At 33.8% G+C, this 13,651-nt stretch overlaps 1 protein-coding gene across 3 annotated transcripts in view; it reads left to right on the top strand.

Moving 5' to 3' along the window:
* Positions 1-993: 993 nt before the first annotated feature.
* LOC100114420 (regulation of nuclear pre-mRNA domain-containing protein 1B) overlaps positions 994-13,651 on the top strand; it is an 87,046-nt gene continuing 74,388 nt past the window's right edge. For 2 of the 3 annotated variants that reach the window (XM_001599399.6, XM_031925990.2), the window contains exons 1-2: positions 994-1,475; positions 8,697-9,001. In XM_001599399.6, the coding sequence (XP_001599449.2) occupies positions 1,277-1,475; positions 8,697-9,001 (504 nt within the window). In that variant the 5' untranslated portion in view covers positions 994-1,276. The remainder of the gene's footprint in view (positions 1,476-8,696; positions 9,002-13,651) is intronic. The other variant, XM_031925991.2, reaches the window with a different exon arrangement.

The following is a 13,651-nucleotide window of genomic DNA, read 5'->3' as shown; positions in this document are numbered from 1 at the left end:
TGGGTTAAAGTACTTTGGTTGTAGATTTTGTTCTCGCTTCGCTCGCCTTGCTCCGATGTGCCGATGAGCTTTTTTTAATAAATTTTTGAGCTCGGAGAGCACGGGATAGTACGGTTACCGACCCGACCTACAGCGACCCAACAAACTTCTTATAGCACATATTTTTTTTCTAAAACTCCAATTATGCAGTAATTTGCATTAACAAAATTGTTTAAATAATTTAATTAGCATTCTGAGGTGATATCCGTAATCAACGGCCGCAAAAACCCCTTATAGTACATAGGTTTCTCTCAAAGCTCTATTTATGCATTAATCTGCATAAACAAAGATGTTTAAAAAAATCATTTTGTAAATATCTGATAGGAGATTAGTAATCAGCGACCCCAAAAACTCTCTTAGAGCACATAGGTTTCTCTTAAAACTCAAACTAAGCAATAATATGCATAAACAAAGTTGTTTAAACAAATTTTTCCGCAAATCTGATATTAAATTTTCAATCAGCGACCCCAAACACCTTTGATAGTTCAGAGGTTGACGCATAATTAAAATATTTTACAATTCCAGTTCATAGTGTAAAAGGGACTTCATCGTTTTATTACATTTATATTGTTGTTTAAACTTTTTGATTTTTCTAATTATGTCTACATAATTCATACTTATTATATCGTTTATTATTTAACTTTTTTTACCGCCTGTAATGCCGAAATTGAAATTTTTCGATTTCAATAGTGGGATTCGGGTAAAAGTACGTAAAATGTTCAATGAATTTTTATAACTGTTATTAAAATTAAAAAAATTTTTTTTTATAGTAACTTTAATTCTTGTAGTACCTAATTAGTTGCCCGATATTCAAAATTTAATTTACATCAATTTTTTTTTCGTTTTAAACTTTTCTGTGCTATGTTTATTATACCTGTTTTATACGTATACTATACGTATACGTATATAGTATACGTATAGTATACTTACGCAAGGTGGATTAGCAGCCCTGTCGTACGTCATTGCGTAAGGGGCAATATAGATAGGCTATGTTCTACCAGAGAATTTCTCTTCTTACGTACGATTCGTACGTACGATAATTACGACATTCTTGTGCCGCGGCCTTTAAGGGTATGCACATGCAGACTGCAGTACAAATAATAACAATGTAAACACACAACTATATATTTGTTCTCTTCCCACCACCTTTCTCTCTCCCTCTCTCTCTCTCTCTCTGTTCTTAAATTTAAACTGTTGTTTATTCTTCAAGTGATGAAGTAAATAGAAAATCATTTTTATGTTAAATAACAAAACAAAATTTCTATTGCTTACAACAATTATAAATATGGCAGGTTTTACTGAGAGTGCACTTATAAAAAAACTCGTGGAACTTAATCCATCACAACAAAGTATTCAAACACTTTCACTATGGTTAATTCATCACAGGAAACATCATTCTACTATAGTAAAAGTTTGGTTTAAAGAGCTATGCAAGTGTAAGTTTGATTTGTGTTTGTAACAAGTTTTTATATTTAATAAATGATTTGTGCAGTGTTGATATCAAATGTAAATTAGTTTCAAACAATTCAAAATTTAATATATTGTAGTAAATTTAAAAGTGGTCTTTCAAGTTACAAATAAAAAGTTTTTCGACAAGAAGACATTTCACTTATATATCATGGATGATTATTTAATAGACAAAGAATAAATTAAAAAAAAAAATTAAAATGGAAACTTTAATTTAGGGAAGAGTGCGACAATTTTAGCACGCTGGATCACGCAGGCAGCTTATATTTTTATTATTGAAAATTGGTCTTTTAATATGATTTTTTTCCCGCTGATTCCTTAAGTGATGAACTTTTTTTGATACATGATATGTGTTGAATAAAATTTAGAAATGCGATTGAATATTTCATTAAAAGTAACTATGAAAAATTACTAGATACTTGCAAATCTGACTGATAATTAAGTTTAACTTTGGAACGTTTAATTCTTCTTTGGCCGATGTTAGAGGCACGACAGATGCATAAAATAGCGATATCTGTCGTGTGCTTCTCCAAAATAAACCAATATTAGACAAATCTGTTTTGTAAATGAACACGCTGAGAGAAAAAAAAAGTGAGGGTTACCGGAGAGTCTGGTAGCCACTACCGGAGTTGCTCAAGTAGGAGAAAGTTCGGTAGCCAGTACCGGACAAAATCCATAGGCCAGAGTAGATGAATTTTCGAAATCTGTCGGGTCTTAAATGTTGCAGGTAAACTGAATATAGAAATGCTGAGAATGGTGAATTTGACGTGAGGTGAGGGAGTTATAACCAATAGAGGACGTACTGAGTAATGAGGGAAATATATATCTGTAGAAACTTGGAAATTTTTGAAATAGTATAATTGAAATTTAATTTTTTTTTTAGATAAAATACTTTCAATAACGACTTTAGCTTTTTGGAGATTTTGTAGTTGTATCTCAAACAAAAGATTTGTAGAAAACTCATCAAAACCAGGGGGCGGGACATAATTATTTATTTAATATTTGTGTCAAATGAATAAAAAGTAGGGGAAAGGGGGGAAGAATAAAATTATTCATTTAACTTTTATGTAAAACAAATAAAAACTAGGAGGGCGGGGGGGAAAATAATTGTTTATTGAATTTTTGTGTCAGATGAATAAAAACCAGGAGCCGGGGGGATGTATTTATTTATTTAATTTTTGTGTCATATGAATAAAAACCAGGGGACGGGGGAGGGGTTTTAATTAATAATAATAATCTTTATTGTTTCACTTGTAGTGGTTACAATCTTAGTGCTTTTACTTTCTTTATTTACATTTTACTATACTCCTATTCTATCCATAGACATAAGAGAGATAGACTGCGTGTGTAGGTTAGCATAAGTGGCACCCTGTTAGAGAAAGACAGACTCTCTTATGTCAATGTGTAAGACAAAGACACCATACCTTCTATCAATGCTTGGTATATGGAAAGAAGGTATGTTGTCTTTCTCTAATAGGGTGCCACTTTTGCAAACCTACACACGCAGTCTATCTCTCTTATGTCTATGATTCTATCCTATCCTAATATGTCATATGTGTCTCTGTAGGTTATGTTCCTGTTTGAATGTGTGTGAGTGTGAGTGTTTGTGAGTGCTTTTCCTCTACCCTGTCTATGTGTGTGTTTATTACATTACATTACATTAATCAATCTTTCTTCTCTCTTCTTTTTTCTCTCCACCCTCGTCTGCTACTCTTCGTCCTCCTCCTCTGATTCTCTTGACCTCCAGATCTTGTATCGTCCCTCATCTTTTCTTTCTATCCCTTTTCCTTTCTTAACTATTCTATCCTTCTTATCGTCCCACTTGTACATTTCTCCTTCAATTTTGGCCACTCTTTTTTATGCGTTACCTTGCCCTCCTCATCTTCATCCTCTTCTCTTCTCCTTTTCTCTCTCATGATTAATGCTCTGGCCCTTCTCTCATGAACTGATAGCCACTGTTCCAGCCGTATTTTGCCTCCTTCTTTGATTTCCGCTCTCCTCTCCCATATCGCTTCCATGTCTTCTTTCCTCTTAAAAATGATTTTCTTTGTGTCTTCCGTTCTCGTATCTTCCATTTCCCACTCTACTCCTTCCATAATATCATCTAACCAGTCTTTTATAGAATCTTCTTCCGTCCAATTATTTAGGTGAATTATTAAGCCGCTTTCCCATACTTTACACTTATTGTTGCCTCTCCTATGACTGGGATTTTAATTATTATTTAATTTTTGTGTCAAATGGATAACAACAAGGGGAAAGGGGGAGAGGAATATAATTATTCATTTAACTTTTTTGTAAAATGAAAAAATAACAGGAATTGAAACATGAAACCAGACCGCGCCATAATAGAACGTCTTGAACATAGGTTATAAACAGACATAGAAATTATAAGTTGGACAAGCTATCTGTCGTGCCTCCAACATCTCCGTTCTTTTTTTAGTTTTTTTGATAGACCTTAATTGATTATCAATAAAGATATTTTATTTAAAAAAGAAATGTTGAGTACGGCATATCTAGCGAATAGATGTAAGATATTAGCACTATAAACCCTGTGTTGCTGACTCAAACCTCGCATAGATAACCTTACATGCACAAGTGTTTCAGAGTTCAAAGTATCAGAATTAAGTTTATTCTTGATTGTTCTATGAAATAAAAGAAAGTAACCATAATCATGGTTTGACATTATAAGAGAAAAAGAGAAATGCTCTTTTAAAGCAATGAACAAATGAAATTTGTCATTGATAAAGTAAATATTGGTTAATCGGCTGCTGCTATCAAATTTCAGGTTTACTTTAGAAAAGATAAAAAAAATTTTGAAAATTATTCTGAAGCTGAAAGAATTGTAAGTTTGTTTGAAGACCATGTCAATTTTTCCCCAGACACTTATTGGTTGTACCCCGCTCATCAAAAGTGCAGGGCATGTTAGGCAGATTATTTTCAAAAAATACACAAAGAAATTGGCCCTTCTTATATACTTACAACAGATCATTAAAAATAGTAATCTGTCGTAAAATTTATCATAATATCAACGTGTTTGCAACGAGCAGAGAGGCAAGCTTTGAAAATTTCTAATTTTGAAAAGTTTTTTTCTCAAAGTTTATTGAATAAAATAGCTAATCATTATGATGTTTTTAAAAAAGTTTTGTCAATTAGATATTGAGTTATAATGTTTGCAAAAAAATGTCAAAAATATTGAATTTATAAGAACGCAGAATGGAACAGATTTCGTATCCTGCAGTCAACACCATACACCATACATAGAATTTTACATTCGTACAATGATCTGTCGTAACTTTAACAATTCCGAAGAATATTGTGCTTATACTTTTACAAAGTATGGCATTTATTACTCTTTTAGGTCATAAGTCTTGAAAGCATTTTCCCTTATCATTTTGTCAAGTGGTAGGAGTTCCAATACTGTTTTCATGACGGTTGTCAGTGTCGTCCACATGGACCTTGTGAATCCCGCCATGACAATTCTTTGCATTCTATAAAGTGCCTGGATGTGAGCTTTTGTCTTACATTTACATTCCCATATCAATACTTTATAGGTCAGTACCCCTGGTAGAAGAATTAGCTTAGGCGTTAGCTTGCTTAGTAAGAATAATCTTATTTCTTTCGTTAAAAATAACCCAATTTTTAACCAATTTTAAGCTTATAATCCCTATATAAAAAAGTCATGACCAGCTGAAGTGAAGCCAAGAATGCGTCAATATGATTGGCTCATGTAGTGCGCATGTGTCAAAAGTATCATTAGAATTTTTTGATTTCTAAAATTGATTCTAATATTAAAAATGTAATATAATACTATAATACATATCAAATTATAATTTGTGTATTTATAATATTCTAGAGACATTCTACTCTCGAGACATAACCTTAAAATTTTAAAAGGAAGTTGGCGACGAAACCGCGGCAACTTTGAAATTTATATGAGCGCGAAATGAATCATATATTGTAAAGTTTGATATATTTCCGTGATAGAAAACAAATATTAAAAATATCAATCAAGTATTTATATTCCATTTAATAAGTTAATGAAATTATAGTCTACTACAGTGCGTGCAGCGCACTGCGCCAAGTCTAGTCAGTTAATATGCGCGTTGAATGCGATCATAATCATAAAGTGCAGCAAAAGAGACAATAAATAAGAACTCCGTAAATGTTGATGGAAACGAGTCCAGTTTTGCTACTCGGGGGTTATTGCGGTCGCAGAACACGAATATCGTGACGGCAACGCTCTCCTAGGTACTTGGTGCCCCGGGTGGACAGTATCACGTTGTCTCCTGGAGTTTTTTGGGAATTTAATAAATAATCAGATGAAACTCGTTACTCGGGGGTTTTTGCAGTCGCAGAACACGAATATCGTGACGGCAACGCTCCCCGAGGTACCTGGTGCCCAGGGTGGACAGTATCACGTCGTCTCCTGGAGTTTTGTGAGAATTTGAAATATAATTAGTCGAAACTCATCACTTGGGGGTTAGTATTTCTAATTCCTTTCCTTTTTCAAAGTAAACTTTTTGCTCATCTTCATCATGGTTAGCTAATCGCTTTATAACATGTGAAATTTGATGTAAAACATATTCTAATAATCTATGCATTGCTTCTGGGGACATAAATACCTTGGGTTAATATAATGCTTAATTTCATCATATTCGTATTCATTATTTTCAATCTTTTAATTTTTATGAAGATTGTCACAATTTTCTTTAGAATTCATTCCTGCATTGCGTATTTCAATATGTGCACAGTCGTGTCCTTTATAACAGTATTTAAACAAGTATTTGATACATTGTACAGTTGAACACATTTCTATGTTAATATGAGAATTAATTTTAACAACAAATAATAAGAGTTATATGGAACAACAAATAGGTTATCAACAGCTTTATTAAAATTTCTACCTTTATAAGTGATTTTTTGTCATAATTTTTTTTCATATATGATGGATATCCAGCAAAATTAAAATTTTGGAAATTTTTGTGTACATTTTTTGTATCTTTATTCATACAAGAAGAACACATGTTTTGTTGTCCAGAAACATTCTTTTTGTTGGAATACTTTAACAGCAATATCTGGTCTATCAATTGCAGTTTCATACTTTTCTAAATTTTCAGTCATTTCCTTCCCAAATGGAAATAATAACCGTACATTTGCAATACATTTCAGTACGTAACTGTTGCAACGCTGCACATTCGCGTACGTACGCGTACGTTTTGAGTGGAATTCGGACATTTTTTACATAATTGTACAGAAACGTACGCGAATGTACGCGAACGTACGCAAATGTACGTGGATATGTGGGGGTTCCAACATCGCACCACCATCGCAGCCGTGCCATCCGCTTGGTTCATCCGAGCTCGCGATGCCCTTTCGCTGTTGCCATGCGGCGCTACACGTATGCACGCTAGTGTGCGTACGTGACAATAGTAATGATTTTCTATTTATTTTTACTGATATAAAAAAAAATGCTACTCGTTAATCGAAAGTAGGAAAAAAATCATAATTTGTATGCCCTTTAAAAAATTTATTGCTGAAAATGATTTTTGGGTAAAGCTTTGTCCCAGTTGGCGCGGAATGCCCCATATATCTCTTAATTGTTAGTTAAAAAAATCATATTTTAATTGTTCATTAAACAAAATTTAATCGTCAATTAGAAAAATTTAGAATAACAATTAAACTATGGTTTGTACTGTAATATCCCATGTTCATACATACTTTGGCATTTACGTATATGTATAACGCCTGTAAGACTGCAACCGTGCACTTATTCAGACGACGTATACTAAACCGATTCCGACAGTACGAAACCGATTGCCAAACATCAGAGCGAGTGCTTTGACCTACGAGTCAGCACTTCATACGCACGTATTACTGACTTACTTTTGTACATCATCCTTGCACCTCAGATGTTGATTGGTCATTTTCGCGTTTATTTGTATTTCACAACTCCTTAAATCGTCACCGAGGCTTTAAAAAGCCAGGAAACGATCCACGGAGCGCCTTTTGTACAAGTAACCTGTTGATGTGTAGCTGTACCCGGTCAGCGAGTACGAGTGCTATCTTTCTTTATGCATCGCTGATTGAGTGTGTGCAAATCACTCAAACTTTGCTTACGAGATATAGTAAACTCCTTGTTTTTTGGTTGATATACAAATATATCAAAATATTGTAAGTTAAGTTGTAAGAGCAAGCACCATATTCGCGGACATTTCGTTGTCCGTGATACTACAGCGTGACAATACTGCTGGGACACTTACAACGTCCGCACGAAACGAACCTGTCCGCTTTAGTAGGCAGCGCGGACAGAATACCGTCCGCGCACAAATACGCGTCCGTGCAGACGAGTAGCGTAGGACGTACTTAGATCTTGCAGTCCGTGTGTAACTCTAGTAACATAAGGTTCTCGAGCCGAAGGCTAGTTTCTCTTAATTTAAATAATTATTTGTATACTCGCGCAGCCCGTCCTTACACCAAGTACGGTTATTACAGTACCAAGGGCTAAGCAGGCTTTTTGACCTTGTGTGGATACTGCAGTCTCGCCTCGACTCGTACTACAATCTCCACTCGGTCTAAAAAAGCCTACTTTATGCTCTAGGTACACAATATAGTGATTGTCCTATCAAGCACGCAAATAAAACTTTTTAAAAATGTGTTGATTTTGATGTGTTTGCATTATTTATGAACAAAAGCGTAGTTGCCGTGTTAAAAAATAGTGATGACAGCCTCGCTTAAAATGTTTACGAAAAAACACGAAAATACGTCCGCGTATCACAAAAAATATGCATAAAAGTGTGCACCAAGAGTGCCATCTTTGGCTCATACTGTAAACTCCACTCTCGGTCTGAAAAAGCCCATGTTACGCCCTTGGTACACAATATACTATTTCCTTATTCATAGCAATAAAGATACATTGATATCGAGAGTAGAAATAATGTTGGTAAAATATAAATTCGCAATTGACATTAGAAAAACGAATTATGAGAAAACTTAAATTGCGTTACTTTTTCAAAACTTTAACACAATATTATTTCAATCGAGCAACGTTGGAAGCAAGGTATAATACGTTAGTAAAAAATAAAATGTTTAAAACTTATTGCTGGTTACACAGACACCAACATAATTTGAAGCACAAAATATACTACTGATTATTTAATTTTTTTGTTTAAAAAGTATATTTTATATTTTAGCAAAAGACAACCGTAAGCTAATGTTTATGTATTTGGCGAATGATGTTATTCAAAATAGTAAAAAGAAGGGTCCAGAATTTGGGAAAGAATTTGAAACTGTATTACCAAAAGCGTTCGAACATATGAAGCATTTTGATGAAAAAACAAGAGAAAAACTAGGTCGATTAATAAATATATGGGAGGAAAGAGGTGTATATGAGAAATCACAAATTGTAGAATTCAAAGATTCATTTAGTAGTACTTCAGAACCAATCAAAGACTCTGGAACTCCGCCAAAGAAAAAACCTAAACTCGACAATGAAAAGGTATTTATGTAAGTTTTTTTCTTTTTTTTTCAAAGTATACATTGAATCTGCGTAATACAGCAATCAATAATGTGGCCTATTCTCAGAGTAAATTTTTAGAATCAGAATTTATATTTTAGTGAAAAGTAGTTCACATTTACTGATATGCGTCGTAATTATGACGACAGATCATAAATAGAAAGTTGATTTTATGTTGTTATATTGTCACGTGTGGATACACGTCACGGTTGTCTAATTACTATAAGAGAGCGAGTAGAAGAGTGCAATGCGGTGGCGGCCGTGGCGCGACGACAGAACGTCTGCCTTACAAGCCAGAGGATCTCGGTTCAAGCCCAGGGTCCGTCACTTTTCGTTGCACTCTTCACTCGTAACAATATATTATTATAATAATAGAGGTCCGGGATACCAGGTAGTGAAAGAATGTTACAATAATAAAATTTTGTTATTACGTTTTGATAACAAATATAAGTATATTCAATAAAAAGTTTTTACAGAGAATATTGCATAAATTGCAGATATTCTTTGTAACAAAAGGTTTTATGTATTCGCTTTGATTTTATAATGTATTTGTAAATCAATACGCTTTACGTTTGCGTTATTGAGTCTAGATCAGATTTTTATAGTATATAAAAGATTTGAGATTATTCTAAGTTTTGGACTGATACGCTTTAATTGCGTTATCAAGTTAGACTCGATAAATTTTATAAGTATCATGAAATACGGAAATTTTACCTACTCAAGGCATAAGTTGCTCATGAGTAGGGACTAGGCGCTTTAGTTGCGCTGGCGCTTAAGTTGCGCTTCGGCTAGTAAGCTCAGATAGCCCGTGCAAGTCCTTATAAAGGCAGCGGAGAGAGCGGGTATCGAGCCGCCGGAAAAACGCTCACATTCTTACATTCACACAAACATATACACCTATTTACAAAAATCATTCACACAAGTATATTATAATGCGGGCACTGCACCACCGCTGCGTCGCTACTTCTTCTCTTGTACCTTATCTATAGAAAGATCATTTTATTGGTCACCATTCATAATTAAAGTTTGCTAATTTCATTTATGGATTCTGTTTATTTTTCTTATTATTAAAAAATAAAATTTAGTATTTAATAATAGCGAAGTTCATCATTTAATAATTACAAGTATTTTTATACTATAGTTTCTAGTTGTTTTTTCTAATCTTGAATTAAGACACGTTTGCAATGAGAATATTATGATATTCAAAGATAGTATTATTCTTTTAATTATTTTAAATTATAATGACAATAAAGAACTGAAACAAGTTAATATGAATATTTTGTTTAAATCCTAAATTTTAATTTAAAAAAGTTATCTACAAGTTAAGCATAATTTTCTAAATGTTTAAACAAATTTTTTTATCAAATTGTAGACAACTTTTTTAAATTAAATTTTTTTTTAATTCCCACACTTACTCTATACATAAGATTTGTTAAAAGTAGAACCATAAGGAAAATAGTAACCTTCGAAGACCCAAACTTAAGTTACTCTGGGTATCTGAAATAATGAAAATTGTGATTTTTGGCCTTTGAAGACCTATTGTACCTGACATATGATATATGTAAACATTGTTTGATGCTTTTTACAGTATTTATAAGTTAATATAATTGTTTAATTGATTATTTAAAACATTTGAAATACATTAACACAAAAAAACTAATCTTATTTTTTTTAATTTAAGTTTGGGAGGTCCTTTTAATAGACATTTATTATTAGAATTAAGATTTTCATGGATTCACTAAATTTAAACTTTAGTAAATAAATTAAACTCATTTAACAGTTATAGAAACAATAATTTTTTAACTTTAAAGTTACAAATTATCAGAAGATAATGTACCAAAATCCGTAAATTTGGCATATAAGTTGCAAAACCTTTTTTATTCTTACAAGTTTACTCACGCCGTAATAGTTGTTGTTCTTACGGAAAATGGAATAGTTTTTAAATCTTATTAAAATAATTCTTTATAAACATAATTTTGCTTCCTCCTAGAGGAAGCTTTGTGATAGTAAAATTTTGAGTTTCTTCAAAACTTCTAGAAAATACTTTTTGGTGTGTTAGATCTTCAAATCAAGTGTTTTTAGAAAATGTCCGTATGGATGTGTGTGTGTTTTTTTCTCGGAGAACAGGTGTTAGGGAAAATCTTAGAAAGACCATAGCGTGATTTTGTTTATGGGGTCGTCGAAACAGCTCCATCCGCAATGTCAGCCGTGTGTCGGATTCACACCGACTAAACCCATCCTTTTTACGGACAGATGAAAAACACCCTACCGTACCAAGGAACGCCCTCTCTGCTTTTATCGACCCTCGGGGGGGGGGGGGGGGGGAGGGCGAAAGGGGCGATTTCATCCGCATCGCATCTGCCCATATTGGGGCTCCATATAGCATAATCGATGTGGTTACACAGCGCCGACTTTTGCTGCTTAATCGCTGACTATTTCCAGATGTTGTTTGAAAGTTAGTCTTGCATCGATGGCGATGCCCAAGTACTTGATGGTTGGTTGAGAAGCTATCTCATGTCCATCTACCGACAGTTTAATTTCCTCTATCTTCTTCCTACTAAAGGTAAGAATAATTTCCGTTTTGTGGCTGGCTAGTTCTAGACCCGTCTTCATTAGCCATTCGTGTATTATACGGGTCGCCTCTTCCGCTATTTCTGTCACCTCTTCTTTATGTTTCGCTACTACCACTACTGCTATGTCGTCAGAGTTTATGACCCCATCACATCCTGATGTTTCACTTGAGGCTAATCTTCCTTTGAGGGCCGAGTGATCCACCTCTATAACCTCCTGTCTTGTTTGACTTAATTGGCTCCCCCCAACATCCATGGAGCCTGCGTCGGCCACCGGGGCTTTCACCCGTTCGGAACCAACGTCGGGAGTGGGCTGTAAAGCTTGACCCGCTTGGGGCAGTGTTATAACTAACTCACTGTCAATGATTTATTTATATTCGGGGTTTCTTACCCTATCCTGTATCCTAGGAATGAGCCCTTTAACAAGGTTCTGTCATCCGGGCCAGATGAGCCTTGCTTATTTTAACGAGGTTGCTACTCCTCCCCCTCCTTCTACCCCACATCTTGTGTGGTGGGGCCCCGGGCTTGTGACCGGTCAAGCGGAGTTGGTGTGTGTGTGTGTATATAACGTAATATTTCTGGAACTACTTTGTCAATATTAATAAAATTTGACATGCATATATATTTTTGGATTCTGAATTCGGGAAAAAAAGTTATTTTTTATTTTCTTAACTATATTTTTTTATGGCCATTTTTTGATTTTTGAAAAACACTATTTTGCGTTTTTTTTTTCAATCATCCCATTGTTACAAACAATTCAGCTATAATGCATTTGAAAGAGAATAAAATTACCTACTTTTCCTCGTTTAGTGCTCGGTATCGACCACTTTGTTTAGCAGATAAAATGAAAAAGGTGATTTAAAAAAAAAAATCATATCTCTGAAACTGAACGCTATAACCTCGCGAAAAAAATGATGTCGATGGGTCACTTGTCAAACTATATCCCATTAAAATTTCAAGTGATTTGAACACTTATTTTTTCAGTAATAAATTGAAAACTAAAAAAAATGAGATTTTTTTGTGCCTTGATTACGGACGCAAAAAGGCCTTATTGCACTTGAGATTTCGGGAAAAAGTAGATATTTTATGTGTTTTGACTAAGTTTATTGCACAGCTTTCAAAACTGTATGGTTCGTAAGATATCAAGGTTTCAATTATTTTAAAAATTTTTTAATTTCTTATACCCCTAAAACAATGTAGTCAAATGCTTTAAAATTTTATTTGGTGATTCACCATAAAGAAAGCTGTCTGCTGCTGAAATTTTAAACGATTTCGTTGAGCGGTTTTCAACTAAAGAGATAAAATGTAAAAATCGTTTCCTCGAAAGTTGCGCGAGCGACCTATCTAATGAATAGCCTGTTGTTTTGATGGTTAGGTTCGTTAGGAACACATGTAAACATGCGTAAATTTCTGTGAAAAAAAATCGACGACAGTGTTCATATTCTATAATAAAAAAACAAAGGGGTCTGCAAACTTTTGGACAATGAACCATCCAAAACTTATATTAAATTATGTATCAAAAGCCGCCTCATACATTAGCAAGCACATATATGGATATATTAAAACAATATTTTATTTATTAGACCTATTTTATTTCATTATGGTTTCGCATACTTCCTAAAAATATTTTTAATTAATCCCAACTACGAACTCTTGACATTGCTACATAAAGTTGACCGTGACTAAAAACATTTTTACGCAAGTCAATACTAATTTTGTTAAGTGTTTGCCCTTGAGATTTATTTATTATCATTTCAAAAGCTAGTTTGATTGGGAATAGTCGTCTTTTAAAAGTAATCAGAAACTCGTTCCCACAGTATAATGTTATTCGGTTTAGAAAAACAATTTCTCCTACCTTTTCTCCTGTTAATATTTCACATTGAAGTAAATTATGAGAAAATTGTAAAATTCTAGGAGAGGAACGTTCGTTATTGTCACCAACGGCGGCCTGCTCTCTCCCAGTGAAATAGGAGGCAAACCAGTGGATGACCTGCTTTGAGAAGCCGAAAGTGGATAGCTTTCTCATGAGCCTCATGAAGTGTTACTTTCTTTTTATTTATCC

Source organism: Nasonia vitripennis (genome assembly GCF_009193385.2).
Source record: "Nasonia vitripennis strain AsymCx chromosome 3 unlocalized genomic scaffold, Nvit_psr_1.1 chr3_random0007, whole genome shotgun sequence".
In the NCBI taxonomy this organism is placed as follows: Eukaryota; Metazoa; Arthropoda; class Insecta; order Hymenoptera; family Pteromalidae; genus Nasonia; species Nasonia vitripennis.
This window is presented reverse-complemented; position numbering and strand designations above follow the sequence as displayed.